General features: G+C 39.7%; 1 protein-coding gene across 1 annotated transcript in view; it reads right to left on the bottom strand.

Moving 5' to 3' along the window:
* The window catches only part of rngtt (RNA guanylyltransferase and 5'-phosphatase), a 109,693-nt gene that overhangs the window by 77,645 nt on the left and 7,042 nt on the right, over positions 1-25,006 (bottom strand). The window contains exons 5-8 of the mRNA XM_005935401.3: positions 23,361-23,436; positions 20,844-21,093; positions 15,823-15,932; positions 14,029-14,130 (exon numbers count right to left, since the gene is read on the bottom strand). Coding sequence (XP_005935463.1) covers positions 14,029-14,130; positions 15,823-15,932; positions 20,844-21,093; positions 23,361-23,436 — 538 coding nt within the window. The remainder of the gene's footprint in view (positions 1-14,028; positions 14,131-15,822; positions 15,933-20,843; positions 21,094-23,360; positions 23,437-25,006) is intronic.

Below are 25,006 nucleotides of genomic sequence, written 5' to 3'. Positions count from 1 at the left end.
TTCAATTATTTGAATACAAAATGCTAACAAATGATGTGTTTTGGGGTGCTAGTTTTAAAGATATTATACATATTACAATATTATATAGATATAAAATACATACATTTCAGTACCAAATAATACCTGAAGAATACCCAGAGAGGCACAGTTGTGTTTGCTGCTTTATCAATAAACACAATGAGCTGGCAAATAATTAAGAGCAGTTTCGAAACAGGGACATTAAACAGACTTAAATCCTTGATCTTCCCTTCTGTTGGTTCCCCAAAAATGAGCTAAAAAAAGATGGGCCACACCCAAAAACACAGCCACCATTGTTGCCTTTGTGTTTCCTCCAGAACAGTCTCCAAGTATAACAGCAGGTGTGAGCATTCAGCATTGTTTTTACCCAACTGCTTTGATTAGATTTTCCATGTCAAATAGATCTTTATTAGGCTCTCTTTGTTGTCTTTTTTTTAACTTAAAGAACAATATGTACAGAATGACAAAACCCAGAAACTCAACCATAGTTGACAAGTCCCATTAATGTCACTCAACTTATTTTTGTTGTTGTTGTTAACTTAACATCCATCCATATGCGTGACATTATTCTGTTTAATGGTTGATTAGTTAAGAGTCAAGTAGGCTTGTCTTTGTTAATTCCACTGAGAGAGAGAATCTGGTGGCTTCATTACACACCTCTTATGAACTCAATTACACTCTGCAGTCTGCTGGCTGCTCTTTAAAACAAAATACCAAGTGCTGAATAAAGCAGAACTAATATGTCGTAATGAGCAACTAAAGCCCTGCTGTATTTGGAAAGGTTAAGTATCCTAATCAATGCGAGTAAAAACTGCAGCAAATTATCTTGTATTTCAAACCAGAAGAAAATTGGTAGAAGACTTTCATGTGATACCAACTTACAGCTAGTACACACACTGAAGGGATTTACGCATTGTCGGAAAGCCAATTTGGATGACAGAGATGAATTTGAGATTAATGACTTCCCAAAGGACAAAGACACAAATTTCTCATACCTGCTGTGACTCTCCACGATTATAAACAACAGGATTAGACCTAATAAATATGCCACCAACACCAGCTGGTTCAAATAGGGAAACTTGTCAAGATGCCAAGAGTGAGGGTGCGTGGAAGTTTACACCAGCAACAGTGATGTGCGTTACACAAGTAATGTGCCAATGCCATTTACCCTGCTGACTCTCAAAGGAGATGTCTGGCCCAGGACCTCCAACACGGACCGCACCAAAGTATATCTGGTGAAATATAATGATATATGAGCGTCTTTATGTATGGTCTTGTTTTATTTTGGTCATAAGCCAATGTACTAGTTAATAATTCCCTAGCTAGCCTTAGCCCCTCTCATCCCTAATGCCTTAATCTTCATTGCAGACATGGATACACACACAGACATCTGGGGAGCTGCTAGCCAAATAGTCATTCGGGTCATATTTATTTAAAATCTGCTTAAAGTCCAGCAGCTGGGGCACATCTGTAATAGATGTATTATAATGCAAGATGACTGCCCCTCCCTGAACCTGGTTCTATTGGAGTTTTATTCCTGTTAAAAGGGGGTTCGTCCTTCCCACTGTCGCGAAATACTTGCTCACAGGGGGTGTTGTCTGATTGTTGGGGTTTTCTCTGTATTACTGTAGGGTCTTTAGCTTACAATTTAAAGTGCCTTGAGGTGACTGTTGCTGTGATTTGGTGCCAGATAAGTAAAATTGGATTCAATCAATTTAATTGTCAGATGAATCCCTGAAGTATGTCTTAAAAGCAGGTTGACAGGAAACACGTGGAGACCATAGGTATCATTCAGCTGCCTCTCCACTCTTGGGGTCAGATGGACTTCACAGTCACCATATTGGGCCACAGTATGGTGAAGCAGTGGATGGTCTGATATCCTCGTGTCAGTGTTGTTCCCACATCATCACAATAAATGTTGTTCCAGGTTCAACATTGTAAGTGACCTATCACATTGTTGTGACATTCCCCTTTTGTGCCTTTGAAAAATACCGCCTTTAAAAAATCGACTTCACTTGCGAGAAGAGAAACTAGATCTGTCCGCCGATCCAGGAACTTGAATTCTTTGCATTTCAGGATACTTTCCTTTAATAAACGGTAAGCATTATACATATTGTCCTTACAGAGGCGGTTTCTCTTCTCGCAAGTGAAGTAGATTTTTTGAAGGCGTTTGTTTTTTTTCGAGGTCGCGGATGACGTCAGCAGAAGGTGATTGGTCACTTGCAATGTTGAAACTGGAACAACATTATTTATGATGACGAGGGAACAACACTAACACGAGGATATCAGATCGTCCGTGAAGCAGTAGTCCTCATGCTCTAGAGGTCTGATGTAAATAGTAGTGCCACTCTAAGCACTCAAAGTACTTAGACAGTGTAAGTACCTGAGTTGAAGGTAAGTGGATTTTTTTTTAGTAGGTTCTTGAAGACATTTTATCTCTCATATAAGAGGCGTCCATATCCACTTTCAAGACCCTAAAAAGAAGTGCAGTTCAACTAAAGTGCTTAAGACTACCATGACCTGCATAACTGACAACCTGCCCAGACACACTAACCAGAACTACCTGCAGCTGAAGCTCTGGTTCACGTGACTCTGCGCAAAGTTTTCTAAGGGCGTAGAGCAGAATGTCGACTACCATTGTTTACTCCCATCCAAGAAGGTGGAGCTGACTTCTGACTGCAGGAGTCCCTGAGGGGGGATTATGATTATTTGTCACAATATGAGCCCACTCATATTTCCAGAAGACCACTTTTTACATGACAAGATAATATTTCAACAAAGCGTGAGTTCCCTATTGCGCAGACACCTGCGTCTCATTAAATACATTAAATTATTATCCATGACATGATAGAAACAAGTAAAAAATAATCCTTTTCAAATATTGTGGAGAACCAGGATTTTATTAAAATAAATCAAATGGTTTATAATGCACAGACAGGACACTTTTACATGACAATATAAGTTATAATACAGGGTGGGCCATTTATATGGATACACTGTAATAAAATGGGAATGGCTAGTATATGTGACCATCGTTTTTCTTGTGACATTACCAATAAGTTTGATGTGTCACATGGCCCTCTTCCTATTGAAAAAACAAAAGTTGTATCCAAGATGGCCGACTTCTAAATGGCCACCATGGTCACCACCCATCTTGAAGAATTTGCCCCCTCACATATACTAATGTGCCACAAACAGGACTTTAATATCACCAACCATTCCCATGTTATTACGGTGGATCCATATAAATGGCCCACCCTGTACAACTTATGGAATACGCTGGTCAAGAAAAGTGGCCGTCATAAGATGGTGTTATGTGTAGAGTATGACCACACACACAAACACACACACACCCCTGACAGGAGAAAGCGTAAAAAACACACTAATCCTGAGATATAAAGCAGGTGGAGACACGTCCTGTGGAGACTGCAGGGGGATGGAAAAAAAGAAGAAAAAAGAAAAGAAATGTTGGTGGAGAAGGGAAAAAAAATGGTGAGTGGGCCAGCACTTACATTTTTTAGGTGGGAGAGGATTGACTCCATCCTCAGTGGAGCTGAGGATGGAGCAGGGTAAGAAAGAGAACAGGAAATGCCTGCGTTGCCTAGTTTAGGCAAAATGATAACTCCTGCAGATAGAAAGATATACTTGTGTGCAGGGCTAATATCTTTTATCTCAGAAAAGGAGCAATGGCTAAAAAGATCAAACAGAAACGCTGAGTGTCACAACAGAGAAGATCTGTCAACCAGTGGGGACACAACAGGTCTGCACAGAGCAGAAGAAGTTCCCCCGCTGTCTAATTAGCCAACTAGCCACGGCTGTCAAGTACGTTCAGAGGAAAGTAGAGACCATTAGTTCTGCGTAACTCCCAGTGGTCCTCCTCCTCATCACAGTCACACCTTCATACCATTCCTCCCCTCCTTCCTTCTATTAAATTATGTTGGCAGCAGATACTTTATTCTGTTCTTATGGACAACAGGAAATTGTGAAATATAATATGCTCATTTATTCAGACAAGTGGATGCTTCTGCCCACCTCCTCCTCGGCTCTCTGGGTGCTTCGCATGTTATGCGCATTCCCGAGCCACATCCCCCAAACTCTTTGGCCCTAATGAGGCACAGACGGTCATTGTATCGGCTCTGCAAGTCTACAAGGCATGACTGACAGCAGCTGATTTCCAGAGGAGGGTTTAGATCAGATCCAACAGCTTTGCACATCATTAGTGATGCGTCAAGGGGCTGCTCAAGGGACGGTGCTTTCTTTTTCCCCCCATAGGGAGGGTGGGGTGATTTCTCATTTTAGACGGAAGCGCAAAAAAAAGAAAAAGTGGGCAAAACAAATGGATGTACATATTGTATTTGTTTGCTTGATGCAGTACTCATGTGACTCAAAATACTATTTAAATACTTACAAATTTAAGCTTTTATAAAGAGGCTTACATATGCAGCCAAAGGCAACTAATCCTTTATTGTTGCCCACTACTTGGGCAAGGATTAAGGAACCCAGTACTATGGGTTCAAAAACTACACACACTATAATTGTATAGACAATGTTAACTGTGCTCAATTTTGACAGTTTTTTTTTTGACTGGTTAAAGATTTTTTGGGGATGCATTTAATTGACTAGGAGACTAGTCAATTAAATGTGAGGAGCAGCCCTAATTTAAAGCTTACTGAACACCAGTAAGAATAAATTCCTGTAATGTAACCAACAAGTTCCCTGTTGAAACAAAATTTCAATAACTTACAAGACAGAATTTTGGTGCAGTCTATTATCATCATTAGCATCACAGACACTAAGCTACTACACGCCCTTGCTACAGTGTTGTTTGGCCTGTTTTTGCTGTTGGTTATGAAATGAAGAGTGTAGAAACGAAAGAGTAAAATCAGCTAATTGACCGGTAGTTGTAGAACACATGATGACCTTATTATATATCATGTAAAAGTCAGCTTCTGTTAATATAAATGAGATGTTTCTGTGAAATTAAAACGATACAATGCAGCTTGCTGTGCTGTCCACAAAAGGCAAAAAACCACAACAAACAAAGACCCCACCCCCAATTTTAGCCATTTGTGAGGTGGTTGCCTGAAAATCTGATGGCACCTTAATACCTAATACATTACTGAAGTTTTGTGGATATCAATCTGATTTAAATACTCTGATATAGATAATAATTTTCACATTTGAATCCCATTTGGCAGCTGAACTCTTGACTGTCTGGGCCCCACAGGAGGCACACAGATACACATACTTAAAGATTTTGTGTGTTATAGAAAGAAATAAGAAATTAACTAAATAACAAACAGAAACTATAAAACACAAACACACATATGCATTTGTAATTATTTATTAAGCATACTGAATTAATGAATAAATGTTTTATCTTTGTGTTATTTTATTTTGTTATTTAAAACACTGGCAGTCTTACGGAGAAAACCAAAGAGCCAAAAAAAAATGGGAAAGATGGCACTGAAGTCTTTTTCACTGACATTATTTCATCTGGGATGTAAAAGAAAAACACTGGATTGGTGTCCTCTCTTTAAATAAATCACTGGAGTGGTAATCAGGGATGAAACAGGACTTTAAAGAGACAATTAAAAAAGTCCAAAACTTTCTCAAGTCCAGTTTCTTTGAGTTCAAATTGAGCAACATTGTTTGTTTAAATGCCTAAGAACATAATTGGCTCTCTCCCTTCTCTTTGCCCTTCATCTCTGGGGCACAAACCAATCTAGCCCTGACAGAAGGCTGTATAAGAAGAGGTGAAAAAACCCCAACTCAGTTTATGTCTCCCCTCTTGGCAAATCCACTAATTTTGCTGTCTTTCCAAAGCCCATTAGAAGCCACCTCCCTTGGCAGATTGCAGGCAAGTGACAAGTTTGTTTTTTGTCTTGCTTTTTTCCCCCCTCACTGTATGACTGGTTGCATCGAGAAAAGCTATATAATATTTTTAGGTGAGTGGGGAAGCGTCAGTACTTTGTCACCGTCACGCATGTTATCATGGTACTGAGTGAGGTAGTTTAACTGTCACAGATGTTGATGCATTGCCCTGTAGTCATGAGAAGAGACTGCCAGAAACACAGATTTGATCCTGACAGCAACTCTGTTAGACCATTACAGGCTGCTGAAAATTAACATTCTTCCTCACTTAACCTTTTCCTGTAAAAAAAAATTATACTTGCATGTGATATTTAAAAAAAGAAATTACTCATTTAAAAGTAAAAATTGCTTTCATTAGAATTGGAAACTTTTTTTATCCTCACCAGGGTAACAAAGGGATTAAGAATATGTAAAACTAAAGTGAGGACCCCTAGCAATATGCAAAGAGAAAAATCTTTCACGGCCACCTTGGAGAGACAAATTTCCTATTAAAAGTCCATTTCAGGCCTTAAAAATGCCACTGGAAAGAAAGTGGGACATTTAATAAGAAATGCTCTGCACATTTCATGTAATGCATCAAGAGAATGACAATTTAAGATCACGCCCTACCACTGCCATCTTAATGAAAACCCACCAACTCGACAATCTTCCATCATGTTAGACTGCAAGTCCTGCTGTTGCCTATGTATACTTTTTTTTATCCTTTGAGAAATTTTAGAATTAGACCCCAGCAGCACATCGAACAAATGACCACAAATCTATTTGTGTTAGTTTTGAGAAGGGCAAACCTTCGCCCTTGGCAGAAACATCTGGAATTCAATATGTAGGGCAGACCTTCCCAAAGTGTGGGGCCCGGCCCCTAGGGGGGCGCAGAGCCATTGAAAAGGGAAAAAAGCAAAAACAACGCTTGGACACTGCTAGCGTAATGGACTGGTGTTTGATGGGGCTCCCACACACACGCAAAGCATGAGATGAAGCATAGCTGAATATGTTTCCAAACTAGGGCTGTTCGATATAACGATATATATCGGATGACGATATAAAAACTCTATCGTTTCATTTTACGCTATCGTTTGTTTCGTGGTGTCGCAAAATAAACTGTTTACGGCAATATTTTTTCATCGTTTTGATGGTCACTGTAGTGGCTATATTAATTTCTTAAAGTTCTCTCTTTCTCTTATATTTAATATAACCACACTACGACGGACAAGCGCCTGTTTTTATGCGTTGTCGTTAGCAACAACGACGGTAAAACCATCGCGTGTCCGCTTGTTTATGTTCCACATAAACCTTTCAAAATAAACTGAATCACGTGAAAGAGCAGATTATTTACGGATGAGAAGTAAAAAAGAGCCGCCAGGTGCTAAAAAATAAACCTTAGACTCAAACGTTAGAACAGGCTTTTCCCCGCAGCACGCCGTGTAATAAATACTCACAAAGAAAACGGCGGCTGTTACAACTTATGTCTAAAAATGTATAGTTTCATGCATCGGTTAAAACACTCGACTCCAGCTACACGACGCGCAGCTGGAAACACTTCACGCAAGTCGAGCTGCCCGAGATTCACAGAATTTACAGAAAATGTTACATTTTTGTGATTTATATCGTTATCGGGACGATAGAGGTCTCATATGAGATTTTGGTCATATCGCTGAATATGTTTCCAAACCAACTTCATTCTAAGCCAAAGACTAGAAAATATGGTGAAGCATATCTTCCCTTTGGCTTCACCTGCACAAGTGCCGAGGTAGGTCTCCCCTGCAGAATTGGTTTTCCCTTCGTCGGGAGCACGCGCTGGGCTCTCCAAATCACGGACAAACAGTATCCCACATTCTTGATTTTTAGTTCACAAACACTTGTTGTAATGACTAACTACTCCTGACATTTTGGAGATGTTAGCTCTTTATACAGTAAAGTTACAGTGGGATACAAATAATATCAGGCTGATCCTGCCACGATTTGTTCCCCCGGTTCAAATCACGGACAAACAGATCCCACAGCTGTTTATGTTTTTAAACCCATTTTGCACAGAGAGGCATTTTTTGAAAAATGTATTGATAGCAATGTTGAATATTATTACACAGGAAAAAAACAACTACACGTAAAATAATCACACCGTGACGCCTCTGCCTTTGTAAATAGAGGGACAGTAACTGTGTGTGTTATGTAAGCATGTAAAAACTGAAGATAGAGACAAAATACTGTTAATCTGATATCTGCCATTCTGCAATTCATCTCATGTAAACAATAACGTGGCGCACAGCGTGACGTGAAAAAAGGCACATACCTTTGATGTTGCGTGACGAACTCTGTATTCCTCGTCCACACGTAAACGAAAAAAGGAGTTTTAAAAAAATCTCAGTTTTCGGTGATTCGAAACGCCGTTTACATGTGGACGAAAGGTCCAAACGCATAGAAACAGCTGCGTTTTCAAAAATACCCGTGTAGGTGTGGACGTAGCGTAAAAGAGTTAGTAGTTTATTTTCTTACTACCTGTAATTTATTGCAGATTACTTGTATTTGCTTAATTGTTTACTAAATGTTTGAGGTGTGAAATAAACCGCAATGGAGCAAAATATGGGTGTGTGTGGTTGGAGGATGTGTTTGGGGGGGGCGCGAACATTTTTCTTGTCAAACAAAGGGGGGCCTAGCAAAAAAAGTTTGGGAACCACTGATGTAGGGGGTGCTAGTGATGTCACAGTATCAGAAATTTAGTAGTTAGTACCAATACCAGTAGAAATACATGCGTTTTTGACACCTAGTTAATTACTTACAATTATCATCCAACATAATGCAAAATTGCATATTTAATTGTTGCAAATGAATGTGTCAACAGCAAAGCAGTTCCATAATTTACTTTGCCTTTCGTACTAACGAGTCAGAGCAAAGCTACAAGTGTGTTGCACTTGTCAGAAGTCAGAATTTCCAGGTTTCCGAGTCGGAATTCAATAGTTATCAGAATCAGAATACTTTATTAATCCCGAAGGAAATTAGTTATATCACCTCAAATCAGTGAAACAAATCTAGCTTCTCCAATTTTGCTACTGGAACGTGTTTAAATCGGGAGTGATGTCATTCCCAGCTCCAACATTTGACTTTTCCCCGTTTCAGTTCAATCTTATCCTTATAACACCAAAACAAAAAAACAGTTTAGGTACTATTTTGTAAGGTGAACAACAGGAGTGGGTAAAAAACGAAACAAAAAAAAATATACACTATTGTATCACTACACTTTGTGTGACCGTATTATATCAATACAAGGACACCACACATTAATATTTTGTTAAATACAATTATCTGCCACCACCACTCTGGGGTGAAGCCTTCTGAGGTAAATGGACCAAAGCATAGTGCAGCAGGTGCACTAGCTGCCATCTTCCATTTGTATTTTTTCCTGTGCTTGTGGACCTCCTTCTGCATCTTCTCCTTTTTTAGCATGTAACGGCAGACTAGATCCTTTTGTATGCTCCCTTCAGTTCCTGAAGAATTGCCATCTGGGTGCATATGCTGCCCACAACAACTACAGTACCAATAAATAAATAAAAAAGCTTATACAGTTGCATTTGAAAATTTTCGGAATTGAATGTTAATGTAAGAATCACCGCGGGACACATCCCCATTTCATACTGATGATCACCAAGGCAGGTACCACTGATCTTACAGCACATCATGGCAATTATATGACAAACAGATTAATGCTGTGTTACACTTGAAGTGGACAGCCAAAAATTTGAGATGCCAGTTGGAATTTTCAGCTGGAGTGCTCCCACATGAGTCAGATTTGCCACTCGATTGTTGGACAAGTCACAACAATCCCAGCTTTGCAATGCAAGAGTGGGATTGTTGGAATTGTAGAACTTGTAATCTGTACTCCCACTGTTGTGTATTTGTGACCACTACAACAATGATCCTCTACTCTAAATGGAACAACTGAATGACTACACCTTACTGGAGGCAAAGCTAGGTTTTTTGACTACTGCTACTGGAACAATATTGACTCAAGCATGGTAAAGAAGTACAACAGACTCCAAGAACCAGCAACGGAAGAATAAAACATTTTCATCACTGTCATGTCTACATTAAAACTTTGCAACTTACTTTAACTGTTCATTAGATTATTCACATATTCAACTCTTCGTCAACAAGAAGCAAAACATTTAGCTCACTGCACTTGTGCAGAGAGAGGGGAAAGAAGCCAATAAACATTTACTTGTTTTTTGCCACATTTATTTTGAAGCCAGACTTGTCACACCAATTAAATTCATCAAGGACTAAGCCATGGCCCTGCTCTGCACCCTCTAGAAGACTCACAATCACAGTCCACTAATATTGTCCAGTCCAACCTACAGTCCAGATTCAATGAAGATCTACACTGTTGGAATTTAATAACACTGATTTAATAAAAAGAAGAAAAAAAATCTATTTCTCACCAAACCGCCTCTCATCATCACTTCTTTTGTGCAAATTCAATTTCACACACAAAAGATAAACTTGTATGACACACATGGCTATTTACTGGATAAATTAAAAAGCACGGGCACTAATAAGGAAACATGATTTTCGATTGCTTTCATCCATCCCTTGGCTTTGGAGAATAAAGTAACATCAGAAGAGGCTGTTCCTCGCAAAGAGAATAAAAGCCTCTCTTTTCCAAGCGCAACTTTATTACTTGTATGTAGACCAAAGCAAAGGCTGCGTTGTGAATATCCACAATGCTGCATGATCCTTTTACAAAAAAACCCCATTGCTTTTGTCAGACGTACTGCATGCACCGTGTGTCAAAAAGACAACAATGATAAATAAAGAGAACTGCTGAAAAAGCACGAGAACCGCAAACAGCAGGCTGACGCTATGCTGACAACAAAGACCATCAAAGTCTACCATATCAAACCTTTTGCCGTGTAAATATGCTGTGGTTTGCATTCTGATGTCGTTCGCACACATGCGCATGCAAAACACGCACACACAAAGCAGGATGTGAATAACAAATATGTATGTCTGTAGCCGAGTGTCAACAAGTTTCAAGAACTTGCAGGTATTCTAAAACAAGCCAGAAAACATTTTTATTTATATATTAACATAAGATGGGGCACACTGTTTACCACAACTCAAGAAATAGACATTAATTCATATGGCTGAAAAGTGACAACATTTTTATATCATACTTCTACACAAAACATCTCCAAGCTTCCTCTTTTACATGATGCCCCAATTGTTTGGAAAGCAGTCGCAGCGAAAAAACAGTAACTGAAAGGGAGCTGAATGTATTAGGACAGGGGTGTCAACCTCAAATACACAGTGGGCCAAAATTCAAAACTGGAACAAAGTCGCGGGCTAACATTAATATTTATTGGAAAAAAAAAAATCTTCCTCCAGATATAAGAAAGAATCTTTTCTTATGGACTCAAACAAGTTTTGCTGGAAAACTGAATATGGAACAAGCAAAGCTTAATACTAAACGATATATATATTAGCTGTATAATACCAGTAGGCCAGCTCTAATAGTAATTTGGTATGGCTTCGCGGGCCAAATGTAATTAGGCTGCGGGCCAGAGTTTGACACCTATGTATTAGGACAACCCAAACATGACAGTTGGACCTCCAGCACTCCAATTATACTAGGAGAGTTTAAGAAAGAGTTGACTGAGGTTAGAGGAAGTATGAAATCAAGACCAGATAAGTGACTGGATCACACCAATTGAATTAGTCATCCCATTACAGCTAGGATTTAGAAATCACTTTCACTTCTAATCTAGCAAAGCACTGTCTGAATACAGCGTTGTATCACAGGAGGCTGTAACACAGCCCAAGCTAATATATGCTTTACCAAGACAGCAAGCTGCTGTCGCTCACCTCAACCTCAAACACACTGCAATTGAAGCTAAAGGTGTTATCTTGTATTTTTCCTTTTGTCAACAAACACCATGAAAGACCAAAGTTATATGTGTCTGTGAATACTTTGTGACTTTCCTGTGACCTCAGTCAGAAGAATGTGTCTTGATCCTACTAGGGTAGAATATGTTCCAACAGTCTACTATCTTTTTAACTGGGTCAAAACAAGCAAGCAAGCAAGCAACCCAAAGGATCTAAAAGAAGCAGTCAGCTGGATTATCTGCAGACTCTAAATGAACAAACAGCTCAGGAAAGTCGACGCTGTTAAAAATAAATAAATAAATAAATCAGGTGGTGTTGGAAATAAACTAGCAGAAGAATTTACTTTGTTTACCAATCCACTGGCCTAGAAATTTGCCATACATGGGATTAGAGCCCTCCACACTCACCCTGTGTTCCACAGTACTTACATCAACCATACAAAGCCAGATTCTGCAGTAAGACCACAGCACCGTCTGTGTAAAACTATCAACTCTAGATCACTGTGGTCACTGCTGTTTTCAGTATTTCTCAGACAAGAGTGAGCCATTTAGAACCACATGCACATGCAGATTAAGACATAATCAATTATGACAGTAACACATTATTAAAAAGGGCAAGCAATAGCAAAGTCAACCCTTAGATACTGTTCGGGTCAAATCTAACCAGTTTTGACATGCGACAGCAGTAAAAATGCCCTAAATTCATTATTTTAAAGTTAGCCAGAAAAAGTAGCCACAACATGTAACAATAAAAATTATTCTGAGTTAAATGAGGTTAAACACATGGGAATGCCATACATGCAAGCATTCCTCCCACTACTAATAGTGCAAATATAATTAAATCATTATGGCTGGTTTTCATGTTTTTCCTCCCAAAATGAGTGTTGTAAGACATAAAAATACACTTTCCATTAATCAATCAATTTATTAAATGTCATATATTCTAAATTCCTGTGTCCGACAGACAGGTATGTATCCATTGTATACTGATATGTAGTTTAAAATTTGTTATTAGGGAATTCTTGGCCCAAGTCAAGACTGTACCGGGCCAGACCATGAAGACAGTTCCTGATATTTCAGGAACTATGTCTAACAGATCCTTTATGAGTAACTATAATGCTTCAAAATGGGAAATTAAATACAAGGAAGAATGATCTCATTTTAGAGTTCATGTATAGTACAAAGATCAGACAATGTACCAATTCAATATTTGCTCCATCTTTTGGTTTGTTCATAGATTTTTGTAGCACACCTTTTATTTCACCAGTTGAAGTTTTTATCATGCACATTTCCCCAAGATGGATTTTCCCACCTTCTTTGATTATTTTAAATATTATTTCAAGCAATATGTCCTCTGGATTTAAAAATGTAAAAAGTATTTTACCATTTTTAAATTGCTAAATTTGAGGAGAAGGTGGTGCATTATATCCTCAATATATCCTGTACTTGAGTGGTGACTCATAGCATACGGAGCCTCTATCTGCATCTGTTTTTCACAACTGAAAAAAATATCAGGTTACTTTTCAAAATCAAGTGCTGGAGGGAAATAAGGTGACAGACGAGAGCCAGAGGCAGCAGAGGAAGAGGTCAATGTCCCTCTTCAGTCAAACGTCAGAGCAGAGCTGAACAACAATTTCAAGATGTTCTGAAAATAATGGAAGCTGATTACACACATTAGCAGGATCTTGGTCAGAGGCCAAATCTGTACTCTGCTAGTCTCTCTCTTAGGGGAAACTAAAGCACCGATATGTAAAATTCTTTAAAATGACTGCAGTCATTAAATATTCACCAGCACACTGCACATTTGCACCAGCGAGGGAAACAGGGCTTCACAGCGGACTACCAGAATACTAACACTTCTTTTTCCCTCAGCACTGGCTTTACGTAACAGAGAGATAAAACAAAAGAAAAACAACAAATTCAACCTAAAATGTGACCGGACAGAAGAAGTGCCCCATGATCTCTCTTTTATATGGGGTAAGAGACTGGAGTCAGTCATCATCCTGTTCAGGTTATATGAAGGTAATTATGCAGGGAACATCACTGATATCAAAGAGCACTCCTGCTGATTAGCCATGTAAAATCACTGTAATTAAAACCTAATGAGCATCTCTGATGGACAACTCTGAAGGACATAAACTTACGGTATGCCTACTGACACAAAAGAAAACCCATTGAACTTTGAACACAATGAAGTTAGAGACACACAGTCTCATACCTGTACTGACACATGAAGACAAGCAGTCATTTCTCATAAACTCACCGCGTGCCGTCGGCTTTCCAGCTGACTTTGTATGGATTCTGCTCGAGGAAACGCAAGTTTTGCCTGTCCATGGACACAGGCTGCGCACCAGGAAAACCAGACCTGCAAAAACAGCAACAACAGCCCTTACATGTGTGCCTGATCTTGAGCCTGGCTCTAAACACAGCTTAGAAGATTTTTGGTTGGCTGTTTCGGTAAGCTTACGAAATATCACATTTATTCCATTCAGGATCTTCTATTAATGATTAGGGAGTCAAGTCTTTTCTAGCACATCCCAAAGATTTTCAGTGGGGTTAAAAATAATGTCTCATGCTCTCTGAATGAGTCCTTTGCAATTTAAATCCTGACATCATCACCTTGGACTATGCCTGTGCCATCAGGAAGGGGAAAAAAAAAAAATCAGAGCAAACTTGGTGGTTCAGTATATCCAGGTAGTCAGCTGTCCTAATTTCTTTTGGGCTTAACCTCGACCTGACTAACCCCAGATCATAACACCACCATGCACAGGCTTGTATGGTAGGCACAAGACATGATGGGTGCATGTTTAAATATTTAAGCTCACTAGCAAACTGAAGCCTTTTTTGATTTAGCTTCAGTTTTTTTGGTTGTTTTTTTAAGCTGCGCTGCCGTTTAGTCCCAATCCTTCTTTGCAGAATGCATGCGAAAATACATTTTATTATTGGTGCTTATGATGACATGATTTCAAACTCTTAAATCCTCTCCAACCACATAATGCCTTGGAGAGTTCTTAACCCCATTTTAGTAGTTTCAGCAATATCCTTGTTGTTTTTGTTTTGTTTTGTTTTTTTGCTTGAAGCAAACCAATAATTAGACTCTTCTGAAAGGAGATATCGCATGGTTGTGAAAACAATGTCTTAATACACGGTTGTTTAGAAAGCGAATCATTGCATCAGTTAGGGTTACATCACCTGTTGCTAGCCAAAACATGAATCACTGCAGGAGTCACCCAGAGGAAGCCTCTTACCTTTGCCTAATTACAGTGGTGACTTTTTTTGGCCAGGCAGTGTAGTATGCATACATATGATAGGATACCAACAGGCAGCTGGCAAACCTAATAGTTCTCTCATCAGTTCAAGGAGAACAAGCTGATAATTGCAAATACATCTGAACTATTTGTCTTGAATATTCAATATATTACAGCTGGGATGCAACACTGACATATAACCTCTGACAGAGTCAGTCAAATCTATTGTTTAACTCAAGACCATTGGAAGACATTTTTTACAGAGTTTTTGTGCGCACAAACACAGGTTCCCAAAAACAAATATAATCTCTGCAAAAGCAACTGGATGCATTAAAGAAACACCTCTCAGACACTTTACTTTGTGGCTTAAGTCATAACATAGTTTATGACAACCTAGTGCACTAAGAGAACAACTAACTTTGGCGCTACACACTGAAAAACTTCCTAAACTATAAATATGTGAGGATTTTAGTATATTAGCAAACAAAGACATAACAAAAATAATTTTAACAGCAGGCCATGGAAATCGCAGCATGGGCTGTTTTCTTGCACTGTGACAAGTCACTGCAGTCGAGCTGATGCTCTGCAATTTCATTAAAAAAGCTGCAGCGGCATATTTCTCCAGAATAGCAACATCTATTCCTGACTTTGCCGCCTGTCAGAGAGTGTAAAGATTTTTTTCTCTGGAAAAAAAGGTGATTTAAGACAAATGAGTCACTCATAGCACAGTACAGTACACCCACACATGTGTAAACAGACACACACACTTTCCCAGAGGAAAATAAGAAAGGTAAAAGGAAGGTTCTTACTTGTCCCACTCGGCCATCTCCTGGCACATTCTTTGGATCTCGCCTAACTTGGGTTGTATGGTGACCTGTGTGACGCCTTTCACATTGACACCTTCAAGAAATACTGCACCCTGGGAAGATAAAAGAAGAAAAGCAGAAGGCTAAACTTGGAATGAATTTTAAGAAAAATTTATTCCCTCCTACACAGAGAAGAAAAACACATTGAGTACCGGTGATACTTTTCCAAACAGCTGCCTCTTTGTTTTATGAATCCCTGTGCGAGACAACAGGTACAAATATTAAAACTCCTGCTTTCACTCCTCTCTATTTTGAATGTTATTTTCACTTTAATTATTTCAAGAATCTACATCTCACTCTGGATCAACCCTCTTTTCCCAGTATGAGTGATGGAAACAGATGCAGGGTTTTTCCTGGCTCAATGTAAGCCTGTGGGGGTTGACTACACACTCAAGCACAAGTGTTCTGCATAAAGATATGGCAAAAGGTCTGTGTTACCTTATTTATGAAAAATCTGCAATTCCCGGTTATTTCTAGGGAGCTCATGAACAAAATGCTTGATATCACATAACCATGTGATGATGAAGGTTTGTGCTACACGCTTTAATAAATAGAAAATACTATTTAGTATACTAATAACTTATAAATTATGATTTCTGTTCTGTAGTCTGACAACACAGTATCCAAGGACCTATTAAGAAACTGAAGGGTAAAAAAATACAAATATAAAGGAAAATATTTATTTATTAGTATTACTATTTAATGTGCACATTTTTCACTTCAGCTCGGTTGCTCATACACAACTTTTCACCTTGTGTATGAGCTTCTCCCTGTATAAAGCTAATTACTCACCTTTAAATCTAGGAGGGACAATGTGCATTTCATATTAGGGCTACTGCACATATACATATATTTATCATCTATTCTAGACTCTTGATACGTTCACACCAGATGATCTTCTAATGACCTTGTAAAGGTGAAGTGAATCAGAGTACAGGACATCAGAAACTAAAGTTAAATCAGCATTTTATTTATTTATTTATTTTTTTTTAAAAGGCTTGTCTAATATCACATATAATAGTCATGTGTTTATAAGATCTTGCCTTCTTTCTCCTTTATTTTGCTTTGGTACCTCTGTGCTCTCCTCATTTCTTCTAAGGCTCTTCCAATAATAATGTGTATGTGTTAGTCCCCATAGGGAAATTACTCCTCTGCATTTAACCCATTCACCCAGTCAAGCAGTGGGCAGCCACCAATGCAGCGGCCGGGGAGCAGTGTGTAGGGACGGTACCTTGCTCAGGGGTACCTCAGGGTGGCCGTTCAGTGGAGTCGAACCCCCGACCTTCCGATCATGGGGCAACCACTCTACCTACTGAGCTATCCCTGCCCCCCCAAAAAATTAAACAATTATAAGGAAGTTCTTCTATTAGGGAACAACAGTTTGTTGGGGCATTCACAAAAATTCTGTAAAGTCTTTACATTACAACAAGTTTCTTGAGACAACTACGTCTAGGCAGATTTCTTGTAGGACAAGTCATTTTTTCCCTTGTTGTCTCCTGACTGGCTCTGTAAGTATGATGTACCAGGCAGCTTTGCTCTCGATTGGTCAAAGTAAGCCTGTAATGGACAGATGGTTAATATGGTCCAATATTTTGCCATATATTATTTAATTTTTAGTGTCTGCCTTTTTTCCCCCCACACTGTTCCCAAAGATAACTTCCCAGATGGGTCTGTGTAAAAACCCATCTGCGCGTCAGGTTAGACAAGATGTCTCATATTTCACCCAAAAAAGTCTCTGCGAAAGTTGTTTGAATTTCTGATTGGGTAAAAGGAATTTAAAAACTGCCTTTTAAAAGTTTAAAAATCCAATCAAGTCCGAAACAAACAAAAATAAGTGAAGCACATTTGAGTTGATGAAGACTTTAAATTGGACTGGACACAAAGTTAATCAATGAGTGAAAGAAGTGGAATTAGGTTTGAGCTACAATTGGAAAATTATTTGATTTGAGCTCATTTTTATGAACAAACACTTGTTTGTTCTGGCACAGATTTGTAGGTCTGTAACGCCCTGCTATCAGACACAAAACTTACTTTATAATACTTTATACTAGGGAGTAAGCAAACATTTTGTTTTCAAAGTTAATGTGTTAGAAGCAGAACAAATGAGCAAGCATAAAGATTTTCTTATGCAGATCATGTGAGCAGTTTCCAGTCTGCAGTGGTCACTATCTATCAAAAATGCTCCAAGGAAGAAACAATGATGAGGAGGAATTAACAGTACTGAAAAAGCCAATCACAGTAGCTGTTGGCTCCATTCACACAAAGTGTATTTACATTTCTAGCGAGGTCTAGCAGGTCAGGACATGTTGTATGGTTTCAGAAGAATTTGCCATTATAACTTGCATATTGTGAAGATTTAACTCTTTGAGATAAAGATGCTACAATAATACAGAGAAAACCAACAATCAAATCGCCTCGCCTTTGAGCAAGCACTTTGGCAACAGTGGGAAGGAAAAAAATCTCTTTTAACAGGAAGAAACCTCCATTAGCACCAGGCTCAGAGACATTAGTCTGCCGCAACTGGTTGGAAGCGTTAAGAAGTTGTCAAAATACGGTGGTAAAAAAAATGTAGTAAAAACAATTAGACTGTAATGCAAAAACGGAAGGGGGCCGGGGACTGGTGAGTGTCAGGATGAGACAAGGAACATCCACAGAATACATGGAAGATGGCCCCAACTGACCGAGTGCTCAGTGAATACCTCAGGCAGCAGAAACCCAAGAAAGGGAGGGAGACGAGGAACCATCATGGAAGGACAGGCCCCTGCACGGTATGTACCACTGGCAGATAGAGGTGGCTGATATCCAGAAATCCTACCAGTGGCTGGACAAAGCTGGACTGAAAGACAGCAAGGAAGCACTAATCATGGCAGCAAGGAACAAGCACTGAGCACAAGATCCATTGAGGCTGGGGTCTATCACACCAGGCAAGACCCCAGGTGCAGGCTGTGTAAAGATGCCCCAGAGACAATCCAGCACATAACAGCAGGGTGCAAGATGCTAGCAGGCAAGGCATACATGGAACGCCATAACCAAGTGGCCGGCATAGTGTACAGGAACATCTGTGCCGAGTATAACCTGGAAGTCCCGAGGTCAAAATGGGAGATGCCCCCAAGGGTGGTGGAGAATGACCGAGCTAAGATCCTGTGGGACTTCCAGATACAGACGGACAAAATGGTGGTGGCTAGACAAACAGAAGAAGACGGCCGTAGTGATCGATGTAGCGGTTCCGAATGACAGCAACATCAGGAAGAAGGAACACGAGAAGCTGGAGAAATACCAAGGGCTCAGAGAAGAGCTCGAGAAGATGTGGAGGGTGAAGGTAACGGTGGTCCCCGTGGTAATCGGAGCACTAGGTGCGGTGACTCCCAAGCTAGGCGAGTGGCTCCAGCAGATCCCGGGAACAACAGCGGAGATCTCTGTCCAGAAGAGCGCAGTCCTGGGAACAGCTAAGATACTGCGCAGGACCCTCAAGCTCCCAGGCCTCTGGTAGAGGACCCGAGCTTGAAGGATTGACCACCCACAAGGGCGAGTGGGGATTTATATATATAATGTTTCCTCTGAAAGTTGATATATTTTAACAGTAATTACCTGCCTTCCCTTAAGGAAGTATTTTCTCTAATTTAAGATCAGCTATATATCCATGCTACTTCTTAAGTGCATAGGAGACAGGAATCTAATTTAACCTTCTCCTTAGAAGTCTTTGACCTAAGTGAGGAAACTTTACTAACAGCTGGAGACTGTAGGTCTTGTTCTGCTCTGCACCCACAGTGAATCTGGCATTGAGGCACATGAATAGATTCTCCACCTGCCTCAGGTTCTGCTTGGGATAACGTTCTGGCTTGCAGAACAGAACTCCTGTTTCCAGCGGCACTCCCAAGACAGTGCAGTTGGACGCGTCCAACCGTGGACTGCGTCCAACCGTGGGAAGAGATCCTCTCTGAATCTCCGAGGAAGAAACTGAATAATCATCAAGAACCAAAACAACAACAACTACTTGGCCAGTGAGCCATCTGGTAAAGAAAAAGCAAGACAGATACGACCAGGGACAGCAAGGAAGCAGCAAATGATTTTTTTAAACATAGGAATGTGTGTGTGAGGGGTGCGGTTCTTCTGGAAAACTGACTCTGAATTATGGGTCTCTATAAAAACATGCCAAAATGAGTCACCAAATATCCTTAAGTGGCTCACCCATTAAAATCTACATATAGAGAAACTGTGGAAATGTTTTATCCTTCGAAATATCTTCCTGATCATGATAGGTACATAGCCGCCGACTAGTCTGACTGCGAAGCCGGCCACTCAACCAAGAGACAGTATACTGTTCCTCCTCTCTCCTCTGGACCTCGCCTGTGCTGTATCATATTCTCAAATATTAGATTTGGCCCCATTCAGGTTGTCAGTGAGCTCTGTGTGCAATAAAAGTAATAAACAGATGTTCTGCTGTTGTAATCTGAACAAATGTTTCACACCAATAAATATGTTTTTAATACTTTCCACCATACAAGTGCCGCTTCTGTCTTTTCATTGCCTCTACACTGGCTGCTACTCGTGTTGTTGCACCATTTAGATTTAGGCTTCTTATACAGTCACTTCCTTGAAGTACTCTGAAGCATTAGATCAATGTAAACAGAAGGAAAAACTGATTATAAGCAAGAGGAAATGATTCGAGGTTTCTAATTTCTCAGAATGGCACTGATGAATACTATACATTAACACTGGCAGGCAGCTTTTATCTAATCAAAATTACACCTCTGTCAGCAGCTGAGAAAATGGAAAGTGTAATTTTCTCTAAATTTAAGCATCAGATTTATTGGATTCAGCAACAGACTTACAGGATTATTATATACTTGTGCCTCTTAAAAAGGGAGGCCTCCCCGTAGACCCAAAAATCACCCAGTCACGCAGCAAAGGGATCAACATATTTTCTACTTAAGAGTCCATTTCCTGGAACACAGAGGCCTTACCAGTTTTATCTTCTCTTTCTTCCGCTTGCCGGGCGCCGACCCAGAGGAGCTGGGGCCCGACTCCTGGCCAACCGCGTTGCCGTCGTCGTCCACGTCCCCGTCGTCGTCGTCAAAGCACCATTCTGGCAGCTCGGGGGCAGGTGGTGCGCCCTCCCCGTCACCATAGCGACGGAAAAGCTCTTTGAGGTAGTCTCCCTTGTAGATCCCCGGGGCCCGAGCCTGGGCAAAAGCAGCCACCGCTGCCTCGATGCTGATAAGAACAAATAACAGAGACAGGACGTTTTTTTTAAAAAACCTTCAGACTAGTTTCAAGTTGACCAAACGATCATGAAAGTGGGTGAAAGATATGGGTATATAGATGATTTTCTGTACAATAAGTGGACCTTTTACATGGTGTAGAGGCACTATCTTTATACCAGGGTGTCTAAAGCAGAAGCTCCCATGAAACCGAAGGGAAACAAAAAGAATGAAATATTTAATTTGCTTTATTTTCCTTAATGTTATGATCATTTAGTGTCTCTTAACTTCTATCTACAACTAGACTTCAGTATGTGTGAGAGAGGGGTGGAGTAGAACAAGCATAAAAGAGAAGATAGTGAGCTGACTTTAACCAAGAACAAATGTTTCTAAACGAGTGTCTGTCTAAAACCCATGATGGAGGGACGCCAACCAACTGCCTTGACTCAGCAGCAGCAGCAGCAGCAGCAGCTGAACCACGCAACAAAAACCAGAGGCCACATCGTTTCAAAGGCAGGGATGGAGGAACACTTAAAAACAACAGTCACATTTGCAGAATAACACAAACTAAAAATAATTTAATGCAATAGAAAAAAAAAAAAGGAAAAAAAAAGCTGTATAGGAGATTATTGCTACCACTTTAAATGAAATGTCAAACCGCATTTGCAATAAGTCGAGACAAAAAAAGAAAATACACTTTTCTTGAAGTAAACATGTTTGTAAGCTCAAAACTTTGGCCTGTTTCAACAAAATATATTCAATCGTTTCAAGTTTGAAAGACCTTTCAACACAGAAAGAGCAGTTTGATTGTTAAACACTTCTACACGTGTTTAAACTGTTATTAGGCGTATGAAAACTCGTGCTCACCTTGTACTCACTTAAAACCATCAAAAATCTAAAAAGCATAAAGATATTTTTTACAAAAGCTTCTTACTTGCAGTTGAAAACTAGGGAAGCAGATATTCTAATGATCAAATTGTAATTGAATCCACTTTACAGGAGCATTTGCTGGTGTCAGGTTCTAAAAGGCGAGCTTAATCTATCTGATTCCGAGATTAAAGCTGTTAAATTTGCCACGTGACACAGTTAAATGTGAAATTTATTGAAGCAAGTAATAGTGACCTTGAAACACAATAAAGCAGGCTGTGTAATGCTTGGATTTGACAAAAACATCCATCTGTATATTACTGTATACTAGTATTCTATTGCACATATTGTAAATCTTATTCCCCTGTCTCTCTTGCTGCATTGAGCATGTGTATGACAAAGAATTTCCCTCGGGATAAATAAAGTTCTTATCTTATTCAATGCAGAAGCTTCAAATAGCTGAAAATTAAGCAGGTCTGATTCTGACCTGTGTGCCTAGACGGGAGGTTGAGGGACTGCATGCCAACTATTCTGACTAAAGGTGAAGGAGAGGCTTTTAACCTTTTTCCTTGTATGCTCAGGAACTGCCAGATTATTGTCTGTTCTCAAGAACAATCTCTGCTAGGAATAAAAATTTTAAGGTGACTGTGGAGGAAAAAAATCATTTTTTCTCATCTCAGAATTAAACCTGCTTTTACAAGAAATAAAACTGCATTATTTACCAGACAGTAGACATTCCTGCATAAAGTTATTATGTGCATTTAATCACAGAATAAGCATGCTAATACTGTACCATTTACTGTGCACTAAATATGCCATGTCATTTTCCCTTCGGATATAGTAATTTTTTCCCAGAGGAAAAAATAAATACATTTGAAGCCATTTAACGTTACGTGTGGTAATACGCATTAAAAAGGCCCATTGTTGTTACTTATCTTCCAACACGTAATAGTGGATGACAGCTGTAAATGTTCTCAGGATATTCATTTCACAGGAAGTAGTGGGCGGTGGGAGGGTGTTTATCCAGCCTCCATGTCTGCAGCTTCCAGGGATTCTGCTATCACAGACTGCTGCTCCACCTCTAACAAAAGATGCATCCTCACCCCTCCTGCTCAGCTGCTCTAAATTATTTATCTCGGCTGCTCGGTCACTCAAAACCAGCCAGCCTCTTTGTAAAGCTTTATTTAGACTGGTAGTGACAGAGTAACCTCTCTTGCAGTCACACACATGCTGAGAAGAAGATGGGAATATCAGCTTAAAAAATAAAAAATACTGATACGGCTGGGAGAGTGAAACCAGAGTAACACTGGTGGGTGCTCCATGTTGTAGGGTTTGTGTTGTCATGCAAGACGACTGAAGATTGTGAGACTGCCCTCCCAGCAGTGCAAGTGATTGAAGCGTGTCAGCCCTTACCTCCAGTCCATCTTCTCCACCAGGTACGCACATATCAGAAAGCCTGTCCGGTTGAAGCCATGCGTGCAGTGAACACCTTCAGGAGAGAGAGAGAAAAAAGAAATATGCAAACCTTTCAAAAAACTCCACCTCAAGTTTACATAATATATTGTTTTGCTGTTTTTCTGTCCCTATTGTTTTCACATAAATAATAGATTTACATTTATTTTTTAACAATGAATAGTGTTCTTATTTCCATTTCACGCAGCTTGCCAATTTATTGGATGTGTGTGCCGTCACCTCAATTTACGCTCAATCAATTCAACGTGGCAATTATGAACGAGACCCCCTTATTTCAACAAACGAGCCATTGGGCACAATTTCATCCAATGTAACATCTTTCACATCAATAAACCCAGCTCGCCTTTGAGATATACCGCGGCTGACTGGATGTTTTGAGGAGGGGCATCAAGTCGCACACAAAGGACTCACAGGCAGATCCTTTTCTCCTTAGAGGGGGGTCCTGCCTTTATACCTACATCAAAAAATCTGACACCAGCCATTGCACGCACAGAAAAGACCCAGGGTATTGATGAAACATTCAGGGATTGGAAAGAGCATGAGAAAAAACAAAAAAAACAAAAAAACAAAAAAACAAGGAGAGAAAATTCTGCTCTTTCAGAAGAAAAGATTCTGGAAAGGAAACCCTCCACAAAAGCACTCTGAAGATTGTAGTCATATCTCACAAAAACCCTCCTAATTTGTGACGAACTGACATTTATTCAGACAAGATCCCTTCAGCAGGTGCACAGCAGGATTAAAAAAAAAAAAAAATAATACATATAAAATGAAACCTGACTCGCATGTCTCCCAATATATTAGGATGTTTGTCTGGCAACGGCAGCGATAAAGAAATCACATTTAACAGACCAATTGTCTAATTTGGACGTGTGCACTGTGGAGAAAACAAAGCCTAATCACCAGCTGGCTAAAGGCAGGAGATTGCTGGGATGACATTCACACATTCTGCTCTGATGTTCGAGCAGTCTGATTTAAAAGTCGGGCAGCAGTTACAAGTTAAGAGCAAATCTGGACAGGATGAGGTGTAAGAGAGCACCCTGCTGCCAGTAGCATAAAAGTGCAGCGACGTTACCCCGTCTTCGGCCGGTAAGTACCCCCTAGGCTAACCTTCAGGCAAAGGACATTACAGACCAATACCACTACAATAGAAGGCGCTAACTTTTTTTTTTTTTAAATTCCCCACTAAAAACATTTACATGACAATTGAGGATATCATGTGTGCCACTAGAACACTCCAAAGACTTCAAATAAAGCAATGGGCAAACTATTTTTTATGTAAATGTAAAATGCAGCAAGGTGTTTCGGCACAACTATAAACACAGGCCTGATACCGATATGCATGCACTAAGCCATTATCAGCCAGTATCAGTGTAAGCCTAATTTAAAGGCGAAGCAAGGTGCTCCTTTCTTGTGCATGTGTTTAACCCATTAACTATTCCTATACTCAACTTGTAACTAAACCCATAATAACTTAATTTGTCACAACCTGCATTAGAAATTAGAATAGCTTGTTTTGAGCTCATAATAACAAGCTGAAGAGCTACAGAGAAAAATAATAATAATCTAGTTCGAGAAAAAAAAAAAAA

This window comes from Haplochromis burtoni, unplaced genomic scaffold, assembly GCF_018398535.1.
Source record: "Haplochromis burtoni strain Fernald_Lab_line unplaced genomic scaffold, NCSU_Asbu1 Contig_92, whole genome shotgun sequence".
In the NCBI taxonomy this organism is placed as follows: domain Eukaryota; kingdom Metazoa; phylum Chordata; class Actinopteri; order Cichliformes; family Cichlidae; genus Haplochromis; species Haplochromis burtoni.
The sequence above is the reverse complement of the archived record's forward strand: the minus strand, read 5'-3'. Positions and strand labels throughout refer to the sequence as shown.